At 38.0% G+C, this 26,908-nt stretch overlaps 1 protein-coding gene across 2 annotated transcripts in view; it reads right to left on the bottom strand.

Annotated features, from left to right (window-relative positions):
* Positions 1-9,459: 9,459 nt before the first annotated feature.
* Positions 9,460-26,908, bottom strand: part of creb3l3a (cAMP responsive element binding protein 3-like 3a) — a 38,036-nt gene continuing 20,587 nt past the window's right edge. For both annotated transcript variants that reach the window (XM_061977895.2, XM_061977896.2), the window contains exons 5-10: positions 20,043-20,153; positions 19,869-19,975; positions 15,367-15,435; positions 15,122-15,206; positions 13,059-13,152; positions 9,460-10,544 (exon numbers count right to left, since the gene is read on the bottom strand). In XM_061977895.2, coding sequence (XP_061833879.1) covers positions 10,246-10,544; positions 13,059-13,152; positions 15,122-15,206; positions 15,367-15,435; positions 19,869-19,975; positions 20,043-20,153 — 765 coding nt within the window. In that variant the 3' untranslated portion in view covers positions 9,460-10,245. The remainder of the gene's footprint in view (positions 10,545-13,058; positions 13,153-15,121; positions 15,207-15,366; positions 15,436-19,868; positions 19,976-20,042; positions 20,154-26,908) is intronic.

The raw sequence follows: 26,908 nt of genomic DNA, 5'->3' as shown, positions 1-26,908 counted from the left end.
TATCCCCGTCATCTTTGTTGTAGCGGTGCAGCGTGCAAGGACGGGGGTGGAAGAAGTGTCAAAAGATGGAGCTAACTGTTTGCGCGACTACTCTCAACTACAAACCCTGTTTCCATATGAGTTGAGAAATGTTGTTAGATGTAAATATAAACGGAATACAATGATTTGCAAATCCTTTTCAACCCATATTCAATTGAATGCACTACAAAGACAAGATATTTGATGTTCAAACTCATAAACTTTATTTTATTTTTGCAAATAATAATTAACTTAGAATTTCTTGGCTGCAACACGTGCCAAAGTAGTTGGGAAAGGGCATGTTCACCACTGTGTTACATGGCTTTTCCTTTTAACAACACTCAGTAAACGTTTGGGAACTGAGGAGACACATTTTTGAAGCTTCTCAGGTGGAATTATTTCCCATTCTTGCTTGATGTACAGCTTAAGTTGTTCAACAGTCTTGGGGTCTCCGTTGTGGTATTTTAGGCTTCATAATGCGCCACACATTTTCAATGGGAGACAGGTCTGGACTACAGGCAGGCCAGTCTAGTACCCGCACTCTTTAACTATGAAGCCACGTTGATGTAACACGTGGCTTGGCATTGTCTTGCTGAAATAAGCAGGGGCGTCTATGGTAACGTTGCTTGGATGGCAACATATGTTGCTCCAAAACCTGTATGTACCTTTCAGTATTAATGGTGCCTTCACAGATTTGTAAGTTACCCATGTCTTGGGCACTAATACACCCTAATACCATCACAGATGCTGGCTTTTCAACTTTGCGCCTATAACAATCCGGATGATTATTTTCCTCTTTGGTCCGGAGGACACGATGTCCACAGTTTCCAAAAACAATTTGGAAATAAATGATAAATAAATGATAAATGGGTTATACTTGTATAGCGCTTTTCTATCTTCAAGGTACTCAAAGCGCTTTGACAGTATTTCCACATTCACCCATTCACACACACATTCACACACTGATGTCGGGAGCTGCCATGCAAGGGGCAAATCAGGAGCAAGGGGTGAAGTGTCTTGCCCAAGGACACAACGGACGTGACTAGGATGGTAGAAGGTGGGGATTGAACCCCAGTAACCAGCAACCCTCCGATTGCTGGCACGGCCACTCAACCAACTTCGCCACGCCGTCCCTAAATGTGGACTCGTCACAGAACACTTTTCCACTTTGTATCAGTCCATCTTAGATGAGCTCAGGCCCAGCGAAGCCGACGGCGTTTCTGGGTGTTGTTGATAAACGGTTTTCGCCTTGCATAGGAGAGTTTTAACTTGCATTTACAGATGTAGCGACCAACTGTAGTTACTGACAGTGGGTTTCTGAAGTGTTCCTGAGCCCATGTGGTGATAAACTTTACACACTGATGTTGCTTGTTGATGTAGTACAGCTTGAGGGATCGAAGGTCACGGGCTTAGCTGCTTACGTGCAGTGATTTCTCCAGATTCTCTGAACCCTTTGATGATATTACGGACCGTAGATGGTGAAATCCCTAAATTCCTTGCAATAGCTGATTGAGAAAGTTTTTTCTTAAACTGTTCAACAATTTGCTCACGCATTTGTTGACAAAGTGGTGATCCTCGCCCCATCCTTGTTTGTGAATGCTGAGCATTTCATGGAATCTACTTTTATACCCAATCATGGCACCCACCTGTTCCCAATTTGCCTGTTCACCTGCGGGATGTTCCAAATAAGTGTTTGATGAGCATTCCTCAACTTTATCAGTATTTATTGCCACCTTTCCCAACTTCTTTGTCACGTGTTGCTGGCATCAAATTCTAAAGTTAATGATTATTTGCAAAAAAAAAAAACGTTTATCAGTTTGAACATCAAATGTGTTGTCTTTGTAGCATATTCAACTGAATATGGGTTGAAAATGATTTGCAAATTATTGTATTCCGTTTATATTTACATCTAACACAATTTCCCAACTCATATGGAAACGGGGTTTGTAAATGCAAGTTGACTTTCTCTCCTATTGTCCCTTGAGAAGATCAAGTCGCATAAAATCCTTGCTGAAACGTATGTAAGATCATGCCTGCCATGTTGTCAATTTGTACAATACTGACTGACTCAGTGATTCGGTAAACTTGCAAATTTCTAGTTGGGTACAAATCTAACGCTACAGTTTGGAAGAATCCCCAGGAATTAATGCCTCGCCCAAACCGTCTTGCTTGCGTTGGTCCGGCTGATATTTGGACAGCTCACGGAGATAAGTGGCATCCAGACAGCAGACAAATGAGGTAGCAGTTAATAACTGCACAGGATTAATACAATGTCCGATTAATACAATTAGCAGATAATCACACTTCAGCCCAAATCCTGGTAATCTAATCACGGAAAACTATTTATCCTCCTCTATGTTTTATTCAAAGGAAGTTGCAACCCAATAAACAAGACAAGACAGCATCCATCTTAAAATGGTTAAACACTTCTTTCAGGTTCAATCTATTGATTTCTGCTCTCTTGTCTGACGTTACTTTTTCATTTCCTCCCTTTGCTGAATGGCAGGAAATGGGTGGGTGGGAGAGTATTATTGTGTTTGAGAGAGCTTGTGGAGGTCTTCAGTTTAGAGGTTTTACTGGGGTGAATCCCATTTGTTGATTAAAAAAAAAAAATCAAAGATGAGGGTTTTCTTTTGATGGGCATAATTCCTTCTATGGCCCACCAGACCTAGAGGGAGTCGCGGCGAGGCTCCTCTGAGGTTTTGCTTCATCAAAGCACTGCGTTAAAGATGCTGATGAGAGACGCTGATTGCCAAGACACTTTCAACCTGATTAAAACTTTGGAAAACAAAAGAACTTCCATTGGTTGGATTGATCCAGCTGCAACACATGTAGTTTGACAATCCAATACGGATGATGTGACAGCGTTTGCTCGGTAACTGAACAAAAACAATCAATACTAATCAGCAGTTGGTGAAACATCCTTCAGAATGTTGTTTATTAAAATTCTTGCTCCAGTCGTTTAATGAAAACTTTCTTTAGAAAAGTTGCGGAAAAAGATGCAATCTTTTGATAATCTATCAATCAATCAAAGTTTATTTATACAGCCCTAAATCACAAGTGTCTCAAAGGGCTGTACAAGCCACAAAGACATCCTCGGCTCAGATCCCACATCAGGGCAAGAAAAAAACTCAACCCAATGGGATACAATGAGAAACCTTGGAGGGGACCGCAGATGTGGGGGACCTGGTTAACAGTGTGAAAGTCCAGTCCATAGTGGGGCCAGCAGGAGATGATCTTGAGTGGAGACAAGTCAGCAGCGCAGGGACGTCCCCAACTGATGCACAGATGAGTGGTCCAAACCGGGTCCCGACTTTGAACAGCTAGCGCGTCATCTGTGGTCACCTAATAACATAACAATAAATCAACTTGTGAATTTACGAACGTGTTATCAAAGTTTTAAGTGTTCCTTATGAAATGAATTAATTAACTCACGTTGTGTTCTGCATATGATGAATGTTATATTCATCTTGGAGAAAGCAAATCACCAGGTTAACTAGTAGGTATTTCACTTTGGGGACACAATAACATTGAGCCCTTTAGTACTGACATTTGTGTGTGGATTGGATTAGTTCTCGCGGAAGAAAAGGCAATTGTACCTTGGTACTTACTGCAAAGCTGTTTACAAGAAGGGCATGAGCAGACTCTTTTTTCCTGGGGAAGCTTAGGTCCTTTAATGTGTGCAGCAAGCTGTTGGAGATACTTTATCAGTCTGTTGTGACCAGTGCCCAGTGTTGGGTTAGTTACTGAAAACCAGTAACTAGTTACAGTTACTAGTTACTTTATTTCAAAAGTAACTCAGTTACTAACTCAGTTACTTAAACCAAAAAGTAATGCGTTACTGTGAAAAGTAACTATTTAGTTACTTATATATATATTTTAATTTTTTTAAGGCCCCATTTAATGCCCTTTTAGCCTTCATTTCAGTACTGTTATTGCACTGGAGAATAATACAATCTGTTGATCAACTTGACATGCATTTGCATTACTGAACTCTGCTAAGCAATGTGGTCTACATACAAAACACAAAGACAAAGATATGTTCCAAAGGGCCAATTTGTTTCAGACCAGAACAAATTGACAAAACTATTTTAAATAGCTGCAACATAACATACATAAGTAACAAACAGCATAATAACAACATAGCTGTAAACCAAGAAAGGCACACTACATACATAAAGCCTAACCAGGCGTTTTTTTTATCTCAAGGAATTCTGAAATAAAATCATGTCTGAAGCCCAGAACACTCTACACATTTCCCCACTTAGTTTAGAGAAAAGGAAATATTAGCCTGGCCCACTAGTATCCCTCTTTAGGTTTGTGAACTTTATAGTCTAAACATTTAGAGTGACACCTGACACCTGACATCATGGAAAGAAAAAAAATGTAAAAAGAAAAAAAATTAATTAAATTGTTATATGTATTCAGTGATTATACTATAAAGTTATTTTCCATTTAACTTCACCAGTTTTAAATTATTTTTATTCAAAATCGCTGAATTTTCACATTTGCCGTTCAAATACTGAGAAGAGACGGTACGGTGATCAGCAGCCAGTTGAGGCACGTCACTCAGTGCCTCAACATGGACGGACTCGGCTAACTGCTGGTCTGCTGTGCAGTGAGACCGTATTGCTATATGAACTATATTATACATTTCCATAGTTTAGTTAGCTGAGGTATATAATGTACAGTGTATTTTGTCAACAACTGTATGTGTGTAACGTATTTCTTGTGCTGAGCAATCATAAAACTGCTGCGAAGACGCACTGTGTGAGGCTCGCAGTAATCCCGCCTCCTGGTGCCGGTTAATGCACCCCCGCCGCAGAATGCACCCCCCGACGGGAGCGCCACACCAACCAAAGCCCACACCCAAACCCTCCACGTGCAAGACCGAATCCACCCAAAAAAAGTCACTTAACAAGAAGCCAAAAAGTGCAAAAACAACATTGCTCGCGCCGGAGGAGCCGTGAACGACTGCAGGGACACAACATTAGATACACCTGCAGACTGCAGCATGGATTTCATATTTCATTCATTCACAACTCCTCCAACACGAACGCCACTGTTCCCGCACTTATAAGTAAAGGTAAGACCATAATAAAGTTTTTTTAATTAAATGTGCTTTTTTGTGTGCTACAGTTTGTATGTGTAAAGTTAAAGTTAAGTTAAAGTACCAATGATTGTCACACACACACTAGGTGTGGTGAAATTTGTCCTCTGCATTTGACCCATCCCTTGTTCACCCCCTGGGAGTTGAGGGGAGCAGTGGGCAGCAGCGGCGCCGTGCCCGGGAATAATTTTTGGTGATTTAACCCCCAATTCCAAGCCTTGATGCTGAGTGCCAAGCAGGGAAGAATGCTGGTATGAGCTTTTAAACATAACCCGTTAACTGCTGCCAATCAAATGGTGAATAAGATACTCTTTAGGGTTCATATGTTTGTAAATCTGACTGTGATGAAGTCAGTGCCTCACTAGCCATGAACGTCACTGGTCTACTTTATATTTCCTGCTGGATCTACTCTCTATTTTATGCTGCTGCTGTCACATATACTGTATATATTGTAATATTGTACATGGTCATTGGTATATATTGTATATATGTTATAGACATCATATAATATATCTGTAAATATATATTATTCTGTACACATATTACGTATGTATTCGTATATATGTTAGATTTTCTATCGCTATATTAGTCTATTTATACCTGCATTGTCCTTTCCATCCTTACACTTTCCATCATTGTAGCTGAGCTACTGTGTTGAACAATTTCCCTTGTGGATCATTAAAGTTTGTCTAAGTCTAAGTCTAAGTCTAAGTATGCAAAGGGGATGTCCCTATCCGTGAGAAGAGACTACACTAACCCCTTAAACGAATAATTATTTAGCCTAAGCCCAGTTTTAGCCACACTAAAAGATTACCCTCCATTCTTCTACATATACAGACGCTTGTGGAAATCACACATGAATACCTTTAGAGAAAGCGATTGCAGCTATTTGGGATACAACACATCTCAGACGGCAAGAGAACTTTCGAATGTCCAGGTCAACTGTGATTCTACTTACCGAAAACATTTTTATGTCGCGGACTCAACATCTAGGTCCAGAGTATATAAAGTCACCAAAAAGGAATGGACAATGAAGGTGAAGGCAAAAGAGTGAGGAGTGTCCTGACCAGATATCTAGATCCCTAGATTGATTGTTGTAAAATGTTCTTTATCACATTGTTTACTTTCACGGGTCCAATAAAGACTTGATTAATTTATGATGTCTCAGGTGTGATTCACTACAATAGGGCCCCACAGCGCACTGGATTTCAGTTAATTGAAATACCACAACACTGGATATTGTTCAGATAAGTTGCATTTAATTTAAGAACTTGCACACAAAGCAACACTGGAGGTGACTATGACGTGCACATTTTCCGTGCATGCATACTAGGTCGCGTTGCGCCGGGGACGGATGGGGGGAGAGGGTCTCAAACGACCATTGTGTTTGTGTGTGGACACGGATATGGTTAGATGTGATTTACCCTAGATAACCTTAGTGTTGAATGGGCCTAAATGCTTATCTTAATGTAAACATCTAAGATAGGACCTGCATCTGTTGTCTTTCCAGACACTTACACACTTGGCTTCTCCAGTTTAGGAGTCCTTCATTTTTTGACCTAGGCTCCTCCGGGTACTGCAGACCTGTTTAATGATGCTCGCTTGTAATAAAGCAACTTTTTGACCTCAAAAGGCACAGGATTTCAACAAAAAATCAAAAACAAATTTGTCATGGCGGGGTCACATCTTTATACGGGGTTGTTCTCCCAGGAATGCAGAGCGGATAACGGCGTGAGGTAGGAGATGATTTATTTATCAAAAATCATCCAACTACAAAATAACAGGCAAACAACAAAGGCAAGCGTGCCTATCACACGCGGAAGTTAAGGCGATAACGTAGCGCAGGAATCATGGAACTATGGACAAGGCAAAACTCTAACTGTGGCATGAAATAAACAAGACTTACGTGGACCAGGCATGAAGCGAACAATGACGCCAGACCAACTGACAGGCAAAGGCAAACTTAAATAATGCCTCTGAGTAGTGCTCGGGAAGCAGGTGAGCACTAATCAGAGACAGGTGAACAAAATGAGTAACCATGGCAACCAAAACAAACTCACAGGTGCACAAACAAGGAGTCCAAAACTAACAGAAAACACAAAAACATGATCCGGACCACTGATCATGACACAAATTGATGTCCTTTGCCGTATTACAGACTCAAGAGTACACATTAAATGGCAGTAAAAGCACATACTAAGAGGTTATTGCCTAATTACTGCACTGTTTAATTCATTATAACTAATAATATTAAAAAATAATTCTATTTGCAGAAAGAAAAAAAAACACAAAAGACATATATTGTCCGCTGTGCCATTAACAAACATTCTCTATGTTTACTTTGCGCTTGAAATGTTTTTCCATCTTAGACGAAAAAGGGAATGAGTAAGATGGACAAACACTACTACTACTACTACTATTACTATTACTACAACAACTGTTTCAAATCACTTACCCCGTGCGTTAAGCACATTTGTGATCTGTTGATTGTGCTCTATCGCAGTCATTTTCGTGTATTATCATCACACTTCAACATCTCTAACATATTTTCAAAGTCAGCAATGTAAATGAATTCATTTTCTTAATTGCTATACAGTGCATAAATAAAGGTTAAGTGAATATATAAATACATGTAAACTAGGAATTCAGGACGTGGGTATGTTGTTTATAGACAGTATGACCCGGAAGGTTTACTGCCATAGACAGGAACTGGAAGTACCGTATTTTTCGGACTATAAATCGCAGTTTTTTTCATAGTTTGGCCGGGCTCCAGTGCGACTTATATATGTTTTTTTCCTTCTTTATTATGCATTTTCGGCAGGTGCGACTTATACTCCGGTGCGATTTATACTCCGAAAAATACGGTAGCTCTGAGTTACACGGGAGGACGGCATCTGTGCCGTTTGAGCAATAAATAATTGATATATTGTTACATGTTGTTGTTCCTCCTTTGTCTACACAAGAAAGAAACATATGTTTTTTTATTAGACCAGGGGTGTCAAACTCATTTTAGCTCAGGGGCCTCATGGAGGAAAATATATTCCCACGTGGGCCGGACGGGTAAAATCATGGCGTAATAACGTCGTATTGTTTTCTTTGTTTTACTTCGGCCCGAAATACAATGAGCAGACTCTGAAATTGTGCATATTACAAAAAATCCTCCTGACAAAACACTTCCAGCTAGTTGAAAATTCTGAGGAAAAAAATGGTGCAGTTTCAAAAACACCATGAAGAACACAATGAATTTAGACTTAATCTCAGTGTATCTACAAAGCAATTACACTTTAAAGGGGAACTGCATCTTTTTTTGGAATTTTGCCTACCATTCACAATCATTATAAAAGACATGTCGAGTGATGGATTTTTTTTAATGCATTTTAAATATTAAATACATTTGATCAAATAATAATAATAATAAATGTTATGTTTTGATGTTGGATTAGATTTTTTTATTATATTGTATATGTATTGTGTTTGTTTTTTTTATTCTCTCTTTTTCTTTTCTTTTTCTTTGAAATTGTAATTTTACTGCCATTTTTACATCATGGCCAGGGGACTATAGTTGAAAACTGGCCTTCTGGCTAATTCTGGCTTTTTTAACCATGTGTAGTCATGTGTTTTATGAAATTGCATTGTCCCCTTTGAGTTAAACTAACCTTAATCTTAAAAGTGTGCTTACAATAGAGCTATGGGAGCCGTTCAATTCTGCCTGTAGAGCCCCTAAAAAAACATTCAAACACACCCATTAGGGTTTTATATACATGATGTAAGTATATATGTAATGTATTAACGGGCACATTTATAATAACATGTCATATTTACGTATTTTGATAATTTTTAGCATACGCGGCGCATTAATTAAAAAAAAGCATCACAACGTTTGCTTTTTTTGTTTTCTTCATCACTGATGTCTGACACATATATTAAAACATCACTTACTGTACAATGTCTGCTGTCACTAGGATGCAGAGTGCTAAAATGTTCATATATTCCCATTTATATTAAAAATGTCTCATAATCCTCGCAAAGAAACGGGGTGAGGAAGAGGGGGGGGGGACAAACGCTTTTCGTGTCGTTCAGTTCCAGGTCCTAAATGGCTCTCAAAGTGTCCCATCTTGTCGGATTATATCACCAGCCTTCTACTGTCCAGGTGAGATGCATGATTTATGATCTAGAATGTGTTAGCGCTTATAATATTAATATCACTAATACTTGGTTAATATTCAAGTCACAAAATGGAAAGAGAGTATTGACAGTATTGACCAAGACCTCCAAATGCGAGGCCATGGTTCTCAGCCGGAAGAAGGAGGATTGCACTCTTCTCTCATAAAAAAGTAAAATGTTTTATTTTGCTTAAAAATATTGCATGAAATCAATTGACTTTTTACCAGAGAAATTAAAATTTTTTTGATTATAGTTTTTGTAGTTTTGCAAAAACAGTCATAATAATCTAAAATTATGTATTGTAGAATTACAACCTTTTGCATTGATACAACATAATTACTGCAGATTTACAGCATTTTGTATACACAATTTTACTATTCATTTTATTGTGGCAATATTATAGATAGGGTATTCTGCTGATCCAATTAACGGCTGGAATCTTTCCCTCCCATCAGTGTGGCGGTAAAAAGTCAGATAAGCGTCTCCAATGAGGAAATATGTCAACATGTCAATAAGTGGGCGGGGGGTCATGTGATAAGCGGCCGTCCGCGGGACCTTTGCCCTATTTTTCTACCTTGTTTTGTCCCCGCTGACATATTTGCCCTTTGGGAGATGCCTCGTCTAGACGTTTCATCACTGCTTCACAGGCAGAAGCACCGAGTCCTAAAGCCTGCAGGGAAAAGAAGCCTTTCTGGCATCGTATACTATCTTTTTATTGCAGGTTATTTTTCTCCATCAATGCAAGCACGCTTTCCAAATCATTACTAATAGTTCACAAATTATCCACTAAAATCACTGTCGCCGCTCTATTTGCTGCCTTCCCCCCGCCCCACCAATCCTACATCACACTGGTTTTTTATCAAAAGCTGACAGGCGATTTCACTTTAACAGTCACTGATACAAAACATGGTCATGACAACTTGATTACGACTAATTGATGAGGACAATTTGTTCTACATATCGTCGGCGTTCGGCGGGAGACCGGCGGACCGTTTCGGGTTCAAGGTGACGGTGGATACGTGGCCCGTGATGGGGTCCAGGTGGAAATGACCCAGGCTTTCTTCCCGGCTGCAGTTTGGGGACACGGCGTCCAGTTCTTGCTTCAGCTTCATGTTACCCATCAGGCTGGTGATTTCCAATCCCGATTTTTCCAGGAAATGCGCGTGCTTCGATTTGTCTCCGGTCGACAACGGAGGGTCGTCGACGTGCAGCACCCGGGACGCCTGGAGGTTCTGCAGGGACCGGGATTGGACTACAAGACAGCCAAGAAGACAAAATAAGTGTGTATAAGTATTACACATATATATATATATATATATATATATATATATATATATATATATATATATATATATATATATATATATAGTCAAGGTTTCTGTGGTTTATCCGTTATACAGTGCTCAATACCGGGGTAGAGCAGAATATATGTTAGGTCAAAACAAAACAGGGACTATTTCATCCACAAACCTGTTTCGCAGATTTCCCTGCTCTTCAGGGGATTTTATAATATATATATATATATATATATATATATATATATATATATATATATATATATATATATATATATATATATAATAATAATAAAATATACAGCCGGGCCCCCGGCCAGATTTTTTTAATCCATCGGGACCCCCGAGTCAAAAAATTTGGGGACCGCTGCACTAGACACTTGATTTTGTTAAAAATATATATATATATATATGTAGCAGTCAATCCAACACATTTAATGCACCTGATTTACAACAATACCAGCAAATTCTATATTTAATAAGATACGCTTCATAAAATTGTGTTATTGTGTTTACTTTAGTTACATGTTATAGAACATTTTGGAGTCTATTACATATTGTCAAAGATCGGATCAATACTCGAAATCAGATCGCGATCGGAGGCCAAAAATGTTGACCAAGACAATCGACAATTAATCGAAGCGACAGAAAAAAAATACAGGATTTTTTCTCTAATCAAATTAAATTTATGGTTGCAGCCTTAATGAGTAGACCCCTAATATTTCTGCAAATCTTTTATTATATATTTTGATAAGACAATGCTGAAAAAAAAGACACTTGGATACAATATAAGGTAACCACACATTAATTAAAAGTAGTGAGACATAATTGAATGGCTAAAAGTAATTTATTCTTTTAAACCAATTACAAAACCCAAAACCAGTGAAGTTGGCACATTGTGTAATTAGTAAATAAAAACAGAATACAATGATTCGCAAATCCTTTTCAACTTATATTCAATTGAATAGACTGCAAAGACAAGATACTTAACGTTCGAACTGGAAAACTTTGTTATTTTTTGCAAATAATATTTACCTTGCAATTTATTGGCAGCAACACATTGCAAAAAAGTTGGCACAGGGGCATTTTTACCACTGTGTTACATGGCCTTTCCTTTTAACAACACTCAGTAAACGTTTGGGAACTGAGGAGAGCAATTTTTGAAGCTTTTCAGGTGGAATTATTGACTATTCTTGCTTGATGTACAGCTTCAGTTGTTCAACAGTCTCAATGGGAGACAGGTCTGGACTACAGGCAAGCCAGTCTAGTACCCACACTCTTTTACTACAAAGCAACGCTGTGGTATTGTCTTGCTGAAATAAGCAGGGGCGTCCATGATAACGTTGCTTAGATGGCAACATATGTTGCTCCAAATCCTGTATGTACCTTTCAGCAATAATGGTGCCTTCACAGACGTGTAAGTTACCCATGCCTTGGGCACTAATACACACCGATACATTACATATGCTGGCTTTTGAACTGTGTGCCTATAACAATCCAGATTGTTCTTTTCCTCTTTGTTCTGGAAGACACCACGTCCACAGTTTCCAAAAACACTGGACTCGTCAGACCACAGAAAGCTTTCCCACTTTGCATCAGTCTATCTTAGATGAGCTCCGCCCAGCAAAGCCGGCGGCGTTTCTGGGTGTTGTTGATAAATGGCTTTGGCTTTGCATAGTAGACTTTTAACTTGCAAATATAGCGACCAACTATAGTTACTGACTGTGGTTTTCTGAAGTGTTCCTGAGCCCATGTGGTGATATCCTTTACACACTGATTACATTTTTGATGCAGTACCGCCTGAGTGATCGATATTATCACTTACGTGCAGTGATTTCTCCAGATTCTCAGAACCTTTTAATAATATTACGGACGGTAGATGGTGAAATCCCTAAATTCCTTGCAATAGCTCGGTGAGAAATGTTGTTCTTAAACTGTTGGACAATTTGCTCACGCATTTGTTCACAAAGTGGTGACCCTCGCCCCATTTTGCTTGTGAATGACTGAGCATTTCATGGAAGCTGCTTTTATATCCAATCATGGCACCCACCTGTTCACAATTAGCCTGTTCACCTGTGGGATGTTCCAAATAAGTGTTTGATGAGCATTCCTCAACTTTCTCAGTCTTTTTTTGCCACTTGTGCCAGCTTTTTTCCAAATGAGCTAATATTTGCAAAAACTAAAGTTTACCAGTTCGAATGTTAAGTATTTTGTCTTTGCAGTCTATTCAATTGAATATAGGTTGAAAAGGATTTGCAAATCATTGTATTGTGATTGTATTCACGATTTACACAACGTGTCAACTTCACTGGTTTTGGGGTTTGTAAATTAGGTCGTGTGAAATTGACTGTAAATCCTCGAATGTGACTTTTAGGGGTGAACTCTGGGTTCCAGCGGGGGTCACTCACAGGGGAGCAGGCTTTAGTCTTCAGGTGGGCATACAGAGATTTGTAATGATGAAGGGTACTCACTTCTCACTGGACTGAAGTCTCCTTGGCTGACTTTGGTGTCGGCAAAGGGCTTGAGGCTGGGAATGAGGATTAGGGAGAAGGACAGCAGGAGCACCTAAGAAGACGGGGGATAAAGAAGTTAAAAGCAGAGGACAAGGGGACACACAGTTAAAAAAAGATGAGGCTTGAATTTGCAAAGACCGCTTCTCTTTTTTTTACACAGAACTTGATTCTCTGACCTCCTTCAAAATGTCGTGCCTGCAGGGCAGCTCTGCTCGAGTCATTAAGTCAAGTCAGACATGAAACTCACATTTATTGGATTATTTGATGGATTAATTCATTAAATGCTACATTATTTTATTTTCAGAACATCTCATAAGCGCTAATAATTAAAATGTACGCCAAAAAAACGAGCAACTTTGAGCAATATTTGCATAATACAGAAATAGCCCCATGAAAGCTACTGTAGTGTCTCTGCAGGGGACGTGTTGGGATACATATTTTTCAGGATAAAAATAAACCAAATAAATAAAAATAAAAACAATTACAATTTCAATCCAATAATTAAATCATATTTTAATATTTTATAATACAGGGAAATATATTTAAAAACGACTTATTTTTTAATTATTTCTCGACCGATTTTTACATATCAAGTAGAGTGAAATTTAATTTTAAATTATTTACCTATTTATAAATGTTTATGTTTCTTGACCTACATACTTTTTTGTGACTAATTTTTATATACAAGGACTTTTTCAAAATGTAATTGTCAATATGTGGATCTTGGGGTTTGTTTTCCCGGAATGCAAAGGAAAGTTGGCGCGGGCAAGGCGTGAATGTAAGTACATATTTTATTTTAACACTATAACTACAAAAAAAGAAGCAATCAAAAGGCGCGCACAATGGCAGAGAACAAACTTGACTAATGAAACAAAACTTGCACAAAGGCAGAAACTATGAACAATAAACAAAAACTTACTTGGCATGGAACTATGAAGCAAGCAGCGTGAACGGAGCATGAAACCGTAAACATGGCATGAAGCAGAGTGAGTATGGATGGATAGGATAGATAATGTCACCAGGCCGATCAGCAGGAACAGACAGTCTTAAATAGCAGTGACATGATTGGTGACAGGTGTGCGAGTGCAAAGCGCGAGACAGGTGCGTGACATGACAGGTGAAAACTAATGGGTTGCTATGGTGACAAAACAATCAACAGTGCACAAAGAGTCCAAAAACAAAACCGAACATGACTAAAACAAAAACGTAATCAACAGACATGACAGTAATATTGGTAAGACTTTGGTATGGGGAACACATATTCACCATTAATTAGTTGCTTATTAACATGCAACATATTATTAAGTACTTAATGCCTTATTCTGCATGGTCTTTTTTATACAACCAGTAAGCCATTAACTAGGAGTCTTCCCTCAATAACCTCAGAATTATTGCTTATTAGTAACCCTAACCCTAACCCTTGCATGTTCCCCTAGTGTCCAAATAACTCAAAATTAAGTCATTGTTGCTTTAATAAGCAACTAATTAATGGTGAATATGTTCCCCATACTAAAGTTTTACCGTAATATTTATTTAGCTTAATTTTTATGACTTTAAGACAATTTATGGAATTAATGGAATTTATATTTATTTAATATAATTGTTATCCTTTTAAATAAACACTATCAACTATTAGAAATCAATCTATCAAAGAGAAGATTGGCATATTTTTTTTGAATTTTAATGAATTCATGCAATTTATTTATGTTATATTCACTTTCAGCACCAACAAACCTTCAATAATAGCACATTTTGGTAAGTTTTGCATGCAATTTGTTCTGTATTCACATTCATTAAAGCTCAAATATTGTAGAAGACTTGTGGCCTGGAGTGCAGCACGCTGTGTGATCAAAGAGGATATGTGGCGTCCGTTCAAAAACGGTGCTTTTTTATATGTGGCAATTGTGCTTTTGTGTGTCCTTTGAGATGTCTCGTGTCTATTTAGGTCACGAGCGGCCTTTTATTTCTCTACTTGACATTTTGGCCCGCCATCAAGGTTTGTGGTGTCTTGTGGTTCTTACCAGCACGCATGTCCCAGTCTGGGCTGGCTTGTTAGATGTATTCATAACCAGAGCTTGGAGCCGGCGCAACTGTTCCATTAGCGACCTGGGGGATAAGTAACATGAAAAAAACAACTGCGCTGAGGGCAGACTGGAATGGATGTGAGGGCAGTTGATAAAAATGTCAGCCTAGCGCCGCCACCATTAAGACTACATCGTGCTCTCAGGGAGGTGGAAATAGCAGCCACATTTTTCGAGTCTCTTACATGTTGCATTTTTCAAGCTGGGACACTTTGCGCTGCAGCTCGTGGTTGTGTGCGTTGCATGCCGACATCCTGCAAGCACAGACAAGCAGTTCAAACAAAGATATTTAAGACAAATACCAACATTTTTTTATTAGATACTATAAATGCAAAATATTTAGGCCGTGTTTGAGACAATACATCAGTTCCGTGACTTAAAATTTTGCACATTTACTTCCCGGATTATTTTGAAGCTGCAGTTTATTTCAACTGTCCAAGGTGACGGTTATCAATAATAACTGTCAGGTGGAGCAATCACATTGATTATATGAATGCATATACAATGGTGCTGTGGCAAGGCCCACCTCTTCCAAGCGTGCTGGGGCCATGAAGACATGGCCCCTGCACTTTTTAACATAAAGAAATATCGTTAAGTTTTTGAATGGAGACAAGTCAAACACCAGTGTCAGGCGGAAGCTGTCCCTTAGACCAGTGCTTGTCAACCTTTTTTGAGCCGAAGCCCATTTTTAGCGTTGAAAAGATCCAGAGGCACACCACCAGAAGAAATAATTAAAAAACGAAACTCAGTTGACAGTAAAGAGTCGTTGTTGTAATTGTTGGATATGACTTTAAACCATAACCAACCATGTATCAATATAGCTCTTGTCTCAAAGTAGGTGTGCTGTCACGACCTGTCACATCACGCCGTGACTTATTTTGATTTGTTTGCGGTTTTCCTGTGTGTAGTGTTTTAGTTCTTGTCTTGCGCTCCTATTTTGGTGGCTTTTTCTCATTTTTTTGTATTTTCCTGTAGCATTTTCATGTCTTCCTTTGAGCGATATTTCCCGCATCTACTTTGTTTTATCTATCAATAATATTTCAGTTGTTTTCATCCTTCTTTGTGGGGACATTGTTGATTGTCATGTCATGTTCGGATGTACATTGTGGACGCCGTCTTTGCTCCACAGTAAGTCTTTGCTGTCGTCCAGCATTCTGTTTTTGTTTACTTTGTAGCCAGTTCAGTTTTAGTTTCGTTCTGCATAGCCTTCCCTAAGCTTCAATGCCTTTTCTTAGGGGCACTTGTCATGTGTGGGCTATGCAGCTTGCTGCGGTTCGTTCTCCCAATGCAAAAGACGGCTCCGGACGAAGGCGTAAAGGTAGGATTTGATTTATTCTTCATAAATCATAAAAACTACCAACATACATGAAACACAACAAAAAGGCAAGGCAAGCGTGCCTAAAACACGTGAAGCTAAGAAAAACACAGAAGCTATGGCTTGGACAAGGAAACTTACTTGGAAACGGTGTGACATAATCAATGAAGCCAGGCCGACTGACTGGCAAAGGTAACTCAAATAATGCCTCTGATTAGTGCTCGGGAAGCAGGTGAGCGGGCGAGCACTAATCAGAGACAGGTGAACACAATAAGTCGCCATGGTGAAAAAAACAAACGGAAACTAAAGAAGTCCAAAACTAACAGAACATAACTGAACAAAACATGATCCGGACCACGGATCATGACAGCACTCACCTTTTGTTTATTTTTGGGTTAAGCATTAGACACTTTTTTACCTGCACGCTGCCTCCCGCTGTTTCCGACATCTACAAAGCAATTAGCTACCGGCTGCCACCTACTGATATGGAAGAGTATTACACGGTTACTCTGCCGAGCTCTAGACAGCAAAGACACTCAACAACAACACATCATTTGCAGACTATAATTACTGGTTTGCAAAAAATATTTTTAACCCAAATAGGTGAAATTAGATAATCTCCCACGGCACACCAAGCTGTATCTCACGGTACACTACCTTAGATCCGGTCTACATTAAGCCGGATCACTCAATAAACGAATAATTATTTAGCCTCAGCCCCACTAAATCATTGTTTAAGGTTCCCCTCCTTGGATAATTTTTTACACGGGTAAGTGCGCCGTCTATTTCTTGAATCTCCGGCTCTTTGCTTTGTATGGACTGAGTTCGGAGAGGAAGTGACGCCAGAAAGACCGCGCCCCACATAGGAAGGGACGTCAGAAAGAACGCGCCACAGCCAGCTTCATAATAAAGCGGTTTCGTACCTCGGAGCTAACCACTGGAAATATGGAGGCGAGTCATCCAGACATGCCCGTGTTTCTCACATGAATAGCTTATGAGGAAGCGATTGCAGCTATTTGGGATACAACACTTCTCAGACGGCAAGAGAACTTTCCAATGTCCAGGTCAGCCGTGATTCTACTTACCGTAAAACTTCGTCCAGTTGTCGAAGGAGAGACAACGATAATGGATGTGATAAAAAAAAAGGTAGCGTGTGCTTTGTATTACCTGGCCATCGAGGGAAGACTACGGAACACTGTGAATGCATTTGGACTGGCAAAGCAGACTGTATCAGTTATTGTCTGCCATATTGTCCGGACTCAACGTCTAGGTCCAGAGCATATAAAGTCACCAAAAAAAGAATGGACAATGAAGGTGAAGGCAAAAGAGTGAGGAGTGTCCTGATCAGTTATCTAGATCCCTAGATTGAGTGTTGTAAAATGTTCTTTATCACACTTTACTTTCACATGTCTATTAAAGATTTGATTAATCCATGATATCTCAGGTGTGATTCACTACAATAGGGCCCCACAGCACACTGGATTCCAGTTAATTGGAAATACCACAACACTGAATATTGTTCAGATAAGTTACATTTAAGAACTTGCACACAGAGCAACACTGGAGGTGACTATGACGTGCCCATTTTCCGTGACCACACACACAAACGACCATTGTGTGCAGCTGGGATAGACTCCAGTACCCCCCGTAACCCTGACCGGAACATGGATGGATGCACGGTAGGTCAGGACATTTAAATGGAATATTGTTGGCAGTTTTTGTGTTTTTTAGAGGGCTTTATTGACAGTAAAAATCCCGACTTTTTGACAGAAAAATCCCGACTTTTTGACAGAAAAAATCCCGATTTTTTTTTACAGAAAAAATCCAGACTTTTTGACACTTAGAAAAAAAAACTAATTTTAGACTTTTAGACGGGAAAAAAATCCCGATTTTTTGACAGAAAAATCGCGACTATTTGACACAAAGAAAAAATTCCGAATTTTTGACTGAAAAAATCCAGACTTTTTGACTGAAAAAATCCCGATTTTTTGACTGAAAAAATACCGACCTTTTGACTGAAAAAATCCCGACTTTTTGACAGAAACCCCTCCGACTTTAACATAAAAAATGCCGACTTTTGGACTAAACAAATCCCGACTTTTTGATAGTAAAAAAAATCCTGACTTTTTGACAGAAACATGCCGACTTTTTGACATAAAAAAAAAATCCAGACTTTTTGACATAAAAAAAAAACAACGACTTTTTGACATAAAAAATGCCGACTTCTAACAGAAAAAAATCCCGACTTTTTGAACGAAAAAATCCCGACTTTTTGACATTTCGATAAAAAAACGACTTTTTGACACTTAGAAAAAATCCGACTTTTTGACAAAAAAACCTGACTTTTTGACAGAAAAAAATCCTGATTTTTTGACAGAAATAATCCAGACTTTTTGACAGAAAAAATCCAGACTTTTTGACAGAAAAAAATCCAGACTTTTTGACAGAAAAAATCCAGACTTTTTGACAGAAAAAATCCAGACTTTTTGACAAAAAAATCCAGACTTTTTGACATTTAAAAAAAAACAGACATTTTGACAGTAAAAAATCCAAACTTTTTGACAGAAGAAATCCATACTTTTTGACATTTCGAAGAAAAAAAATGACTTTTTGATACTTAGAAAATACCCAATTTTTTGGACAGAAAAAAACCTGACTTTTTGACAGAAAAAAATCCAGATTTTTTGACAGAAAAAATCCCGACTTTTTGACAGAAAGAACCCCGACTTTTTGACAGAAAGAACCACGACTTTTTGACAGAAAGAACCCCAACTTTTTGACAAAAAAATCCAGATATTTTGACAGAAAAAAATCCCGACTTTTTGACAGAAAATATCCCGACTTTTTGACACTTGGAAAAAATCCAGACTTTTTAAAACTTGGAAAAAATCCCGACTTTTTGACACTTGGAAAAAATCCCGACTTTTTGAGACTTGGAAAAAATCCCAGGGACGCTAGTTCTCTGGAATATAGAAAATAAGAATAACAGTGAAAGGGGACGACCGGCCCCTGGTCCTTTGCTTTGTGGAATTTAGTTGACCATTCCTGCCCTACTGCAAAGCCAAATCCACTCCTAAAATGAACTTGACTCCGAGTGTCGTAGCAACTGGTCCACTTGGCTGTGATGGATCGCACATTGCAAACAGGCCTTGTGCGTCTGTGAGCACTTCCTTAAAGGTTACTCTGTGACATTTGTGTTTTTGACAGTCCAGAAAAGACAGTAAACATGTGGGCTGAACTATGGAGTTGTGTTCACTGTCACAAAGTAACTTACTGAGGTGCCAATGCATTAAAAATGTGTGCTATATTGGAATGTCGTAAAGGTGTGCGACCGTGCTTCAAGCTATAATCACAGCTGCATTGGATTGTTACCTGCTCTCCAGTCCATCAATGTACTCTTTCTTTTTCTTGCGGCTCTCCTGCGCCGACTGCTTATTGCGAATCTTTCTGCGTATTTTCTTCAGGATTCTTTCTTCATGCTGATTGAGGGGGGAGAAACCTGTTAGTTGCTGATTGTTTGAATGGTTTCTGGTGATAGTAGTCAACCTTTGTGAGCGGCAGTTGGCAGGGAAGAGTCACCCCCTCTTTGGCCAGGAGCTTCTTCTCGTCTTCATTGAGAATCAGTTCTTGAATGGACTGCTGGAATGGTTGTGGGGGCTGATGGAGGGGAATGCAAATGCTTGAATCGTGATTACATTTCTACTTCCCCCTGCACTTTGGCCTGCGCCTGCCTCCGCCTCCCCCCGGCGAAGTCTCCCTGGGAGTAGTTGAATTATCAGGCCACTTGCCCCCATTGCCTTTGGGCCTCCAACAATTAGGGAGCGAAGAGCCAGGGTGCATTTCGCCTCTTGTCTTAATAGACTGGGATTGCTACTTGGGAGTTTCCTGACTGCTCAAGTGTCCAGATCATTAGGCTAAACATGATAACAAATCAGAGTGCATCCACCATAAGTGGTCTTGTATGTTACTGTTTGTATATATTTTAATTCACTTTTTTTATGTGTGAATGTTTTTTAAACTGCTATTGTTCTGATTCCTTTCCTTTTTGGTAAATTTTTTTATGTCTGCTATTTTATACACTTGTATTCGTCTTCCTGGCATATTACTGTAAATAAAAAAAAACGGTATCACTGTTTTTTTTACGGTAAAATTCTGGCGATTAAGTGTAATTAGTTTTTTGTTTTTTTTACAGTGTATTACTGTAAATTAGGGCTGCACAATTTTTCGACATTAAATCGAGGTCAAGGTTTTAATTAGTGCCATAAATAACCACAGGCTTAGGTTTTTATTTTATTTTCTGCTGTCACCGCCATTTGAGTGATATGTTCGCCTATCAGAATCATTGAGCTCAGCTTATAGCGTTTGTTTGTCTCTCACTTTTAGTAGGGAGAAATTGATTGATTGATTGAGACTTTTATCAGTAGGTTGCACAGTGAAGTACATATTCCGTACAATTGACCACTAAATGGTAACACCCGAATAAGTTTTTCAACTTGTTTAAGTTGATTCATGATACAGATATATACTATCATCATAATACAGTCATGACACAAGATAATCATCAGGGTGTATACATTGAATTATTTACATTATTTACAATTTGGGGTGTGGAGGGTGGGGGGGGGGGGGGGGGGGTAGGTTTGGTTGTTATCATCAGTCATCAACAATTGAGAACAGAGAAATGGATATTGGAACAGTGTAAGTCTGACTTGGTAGGATATGTACAGCAAGTAGTGGACATAGAGAAAGAGAGAGAGATCAGAAGGCATAAGAAAAGTATCTAAATTTGATTGTTTACATTTGATTATTAACAATCCCGGGAGGGTGTTAGTTTAGTGTTGAAGTTGCCTGGAGGTGTACTTTTATTGCGGTTTTGAAGGAGGATAGAGATGCCCTTTCTTTTATACCTGTTGGGAGCGCATTCCACATTGATGTGGCATAGAAAGAGAATGAGTTAAGACCTTTGTTAGATCGGAATCTGGGTTTAACGTGGTTAGTGGAGCTCCCCCTGGTGTTGTGGTTATGGCGGTCATTTACGTTAAGGAAGTAGTTTGACATGTACTTCGGTATCAGGGAGGTGTAGCGGATTTTATAGACTAGGCTCAGTGCAAGTTGTTTTACTCTGTCCTCCACCCTGAGCCAGCCCACTTTGGAGAAGTGGGTAGGAGTGAGGTGTGATCTGGGGTGGAGGTCTAGAAGTAATCTGACTAGCTTGTTCTGGGATGTTTAGAGTTTAGATTTGAGGGTTTTGGAGGTGCTTGGGAAAGAGGTCTACAGTATAATACATCACACAATTTCATATCATTTCTCTTTACATCACGTCTGAAAAGGAGTAGGAAGAAGCACAGCTGATTTAATCCTACCCCTTTCCCACTTCAGAGCCTTTACAAATACATACGTTCATTTACTGTCTTCTTTTTGTAACACAATTACATCAGTGAATGATTAATACAGCAGTTCTTGTAATAGATAATTAAGTCAGTCACTAACATATTCAGATGAAGAATATCCCATTTCCAATAAGGTTGAAGGTATTTCTCATATTTTTTCTTCTTTGTACTTTGTAAGCACTATCAATTTGAACAACCCATTAAAGTGGATCATATCAGTACATTGTTTAACTTCTTTGCTTAATTTATTCCATAATTCAATTCCACATGCGGATATGCTAAATGTTTTTAGTGTTGTACGAGCATACACATGTTTGAAGTGAGTTTTCCCTCTAAGGTTATATTTCTCCTCTTTAATTGAAAATAATTGTTGTACATTCTCAGGTAGCAGGTTATAGTTTGCTTTGTGCATAATTTTAGCTCTTTGCAATTTTACCAAATCGTTGAATTTCAGTATTTTTGATTCAATAAATAAAGGGTTTGTATGTTCTCTATATCCAATATTATGTATCAGTCTAATTGATATTTTTTGTAACACAGTTATTGAATGAAGCGCACATTTGTAGTTTTTTTCCCCATATTTCTGCACAATAACTCAAATATATTAGCGAGCAGTAGAGAACACGAAGTGATTTTTGGTCCAGGACATATTTTGCTTTGTTCATTATTGAAATGTTTCTTGTCACCTTTTGTTGTATATTTTTTTTCTCGGCACCTGAGCGCGTTTATTTGACAGTCGAATTAACTGAACGCAGGGAGCCCTCTTTTCAGTCATTCACTATTTTTGTCTCGGTAGAGGAGAGCGTGGTGCCAGCTTTACACGCACAGGAAGTACATACAGAGAGCCTGGCGACTCGCCAGTGACAAGTTCCGCAAAGTAACAAAAGTTAGGAGGAAAAAAATTTGAAAAATCCAAATGTCTCGTTGTGGTAATATTTCAACTTCAAATCGAATGGGCAACATGAGCTCATCAACACAGACGAACGAGCGAGAATGCTGTGATGGCAATAACCAAATGACAACATCCGACCAATTTTTACCAACTGGGGAAAAAAAAGCACTTTAAGATGTTCAATATTTATATAGGTTCAATGTTTGCTTACAGAAATGAAAGTCCATTTATTTTTGGTTTAATTATTCATTTGGGATAACAGAGTTATTTACCTTCCAATTACAGTACAATGATAAACACTTCCACAGTAATGTGAAATAAACATTGGTTTAGTTTTAAATGGTTACTTGCATTAGTATTATATATTATGATTACATTACATTATAACCACTGTATAGTTTTTATCGGTTATCTCTTCAGTTTAAGACGGGGGGTCGGCAACCCCGCGGCTCTTTAGCGCCGGCCTCGTGGCTCTCTGGAGCTTTTTCAAAAATGTATGAAAATGGAAAAAGATGAGAAAAAAAAAAGTTTTGTTTTAATATGGTTTCTGTAAGAGGACAAACATGACACAAACCTCCCTAATTGTTAGAAATCCCACTGTTTATATTAAACATGCTTCACTGATGAGACTATTTTGCGCGCTACCGTTTTGTCCTACTAATTTTGACGGTCTTTGAACTCACCGTAGTTTGTTTACATGTACAACTTTCCCCGACTTTCTAAGACGTGTTTTATGCCACTCCTTTTTTGTCTCATTTTGTCCACCAAACTTTTAATGTTGTGCGTGAAGGCCCAAAGGTGAGCTTTGTTCATATTATTGATTTGTGTAGAGTGCTAATCAGGCATATTTGGTCACTGCATTACTGCAAGCTAATCGATGCTAACATGCTATTTAGGCTAGATATATGTACATAATGCATCATTATGCCTCGTTTGTAGATATATTTGAGCTCATTTAATTTCCTTTACTTATGTCCTCTGTGTATTTAATTTATATTTGCATGTCTCATGACACATTATCTGTATGTAATATTGGCTGCATATCTGATAGTTGTTTGTGTGCCATGTTGTTCCAGACCACAGCAAACGTTACCCAGCTTACAAAGTTTGTAATAAATCCATTAGAAGAAGACAGCCTGCCGTTTCCTTTAACTTGGGGACACACATCTATACCTTTGGCCATTCTGAGCCAGTAATTTCCAGGAGTTCTCACCCTCTGAGAAGTCTTCATTTTGCTAATGATTTTGAAAGTTGTAAAAATGTGTAGAATAATTATTACATTTGAACATTTTTGTCAACAAAGATTTGCGTCAGCCTGCGACACATTGTCATTTTGATAGTAGGCTAATATAACTAATATAGACACTTAGATTATGTGTTGTCTTCATTATAACACTTATACAAGGCTTTTAATTTTTTGTGACTCCAGAAGGATTTTTTTCTTGTATTTTCGGTCCAATATGGCTTTTCCAACATTTTGGGTTGCCGACCCCTGGTTTAAGAGCATGATGTGGATAAAAGCTCTGAGTCTGTCTGCATAAAGCCAAATAATTTTTTAAGTAAATTATTGCATATTGTTGTGATTGAAGAGGGACAAGCGGTAGGAAATGGATGTATTAATGTTGTGATTTTTTCTAACCTTGAGAAAAAAATATGTTTACAGTCTAAAAGAAACATGTCTTCAGTCACTTTGTTATTTTGGAAGTTTTATTTTAGTTTTATTTTATTAAAAAATGCAATCACAATTTTGAAAAGAAAACTGCGCAATTACCGTATTTTTCGCACTATAAGTCGCAGTTTTTTTCATAGTTTGGCCGGGAGTGCGACTTATACTCAGGAGCGACTTATATGTGAAATTATGAACACATTACCGTAAAATGTCAATTAATATTATTTAGCTCATTCACGTAAGAGACTAGACGTATAAGATTTCATGGGATTTAGCGATTAGGAGTGACAGATTGTTTGGTAAACGTATAGCATGTTCTATATGTTATAGTTATTTGAATGACTCTTACCATAATATGTTACGTTAACATACCAGGCACGTTCTCAGTTGGTTATTTATGCCTCATATAACATACACTTATTCAGCCTGTTGTTCACTATTCTTTATTTATCTTAAATTGCCTTTCAAATGTCTATTCTTGGTGTTGGGTTTTATCAAATACATTTCCCCAAAAAATGCGACTTATACTCCAGTGCGACTTATACTCCGAAAAATACGGTAGTTTTTTTTAGCAAAATTGTGCAGCCCTACTCTAAATGGCAAAATGGTGCCAAAGATTTTTTTACTGAAATATTCTAGCGACTACGATGCGAGTTTATTACCCTAAAATTGACGGTTGCTGTTTTACAGTGTATAACTGAAAACGAAAAATGGTACCACTGTTTTTTTCACCGTAAAGTTCTAGCAACTCAGCTGCCAGTTTATTAATATAAAATCTACAGTTGTTGTTTCTAAGGTGTATTTCTATAATTTAAAAAAAGCACAGTAAAATTCTTGTGACTGAGCTGACAGTTTTTTCTTTTACCGTTAAATCTACGGTTGTTTTTTAACGGTGAATTACTTAAATTGCAAAATAGTAGCACATTTTTTTCTTACGGAAAAAGTCTGTCATTTGATATGACAGTTTTGTTTACCTTAAAATCTATAGTCATTTTTCAGTGCACAAATTGATGAATTATATTAATATGAAGCAAATATTTTCAGTAAGTAGTTATTTATTTTAGAAAAGAAAATGGTGGAATGTAAAATAATCGAGTAATTGTTGCATTATAAGTTAATAATACAATTTAGAAAAACATGCAATTGCATGCAGTACATGCATTTTTTTCCCTGCCAAAATGGAAAGAATAAATACATTGAATGAGAAAAGATAGAGTACCGGTACTTTATTGGTGCATATGACCTTGAGTTTGACACCTGTGGGCTCGACTTACCATGATGTGTTCAGGGACACTTTGAAAACAACAATAGGTTCTCATTGACTTTCCTAAGACCAGGGGTGTCAAACTCATTTTAGCCCAGGGGCCGCATGGAGGTACATCTCTGCACACGCGGGCCGGACTATCAAAATCATGGCATTAAAACTAAAAACTAAATATTGTTTTCTTTGTATAAAATTTGGCCAAAAATAGAACAAACACATTCTGAAAATATTACAATGAAAATATAAAAAAAAAAAATACCCGCAGCGGTAAAGTTTAGATCCATGAAGGAAAGAAGAAAGTGAATGAATGTTTATAACTGAATACATTTACATATGCATAAAAATGTGTTTTTTGTATTATATTTTTGGTAACACTTTAGGAAAGAAGAAAGTGAATGAATGTTTATAACTGAATACATTTACATATACATAAAAATGTGTTTTTTGTATTATTATTTTGGTAACACTTTAGTATGGGGAAAATATTCACCATTAATTAGTTGCTTATTAAAGTAACAAAGACTTAATTTAGAGTTATTTGGACACTAGGGGAATACATAAGGGTTAGGGTTAGGGTTACTAATAAGCAGTAATTCTGAGGTTATTGAGGGAAGACTCTTAGTTAATGGCTTACTGGTTGTATAAAAAAGGCCATGCAGAATAAGGCATTGATAAGTACTTAATAATGACTAATTAAGGGCCAATATGTTGCTAATTTGCATGTTAATAAGCAACTAATTAATGGTGACTATGTGTTCCCCATACTAAATGTGTTACCATTTTTTTTAATGAATTAAGTAACGTTTATGACAACTTTTTTTTCCAAAACACAATATATAATGTGAGATATAACAGGATAATGCATACATTTATCATTTGTTTTCAGAACAGTTACAAAAAAGTGGGACCCCATTTTTATGACTTGACAGGGTCCCTCGGACCCCTTTTTGAAAATTCTTAACGCCAACACTGATGGAGTATTGGTGCTTGCAAAACAGCAGAAGGTGGCTGATCTAATACTAATCAAATATCATCCCAGGGGGGCCATAGATAATTCATTCCCGGGCTGAATCTGGCCCCCGGGCCTTGACTTTGATACATAGGCCTTAGATTGTTACTGTGTGCTGTGTATGGTGGATTATTTTTTAGCTGTGCTAAAAAAAACAATTTTAAAAAACGCACAGAGACGGAGTCATA

Source organism: Nerophis lumbriciformis, linkage group LG18 (assembly GCF_033978685.3).
Source record: "Nerophis lumbriciformis linkage group LG18, RoL_Nlum_v2.1, whole genome shotgun sequence".
NCBI classification, from domain to species: domain Eukaryota; kingdom Metazoa; phylum Chordata; class Actinopteri; order Syngnathiformes; family Syngnathidae; genus Nerophis; species Nerophis lumbriciformis.
The sequence above is the reverse complement of the archived record's forward strand: the minus strand, read 5'-3'. Positions and strand labels throughout refer to the sequence as shown.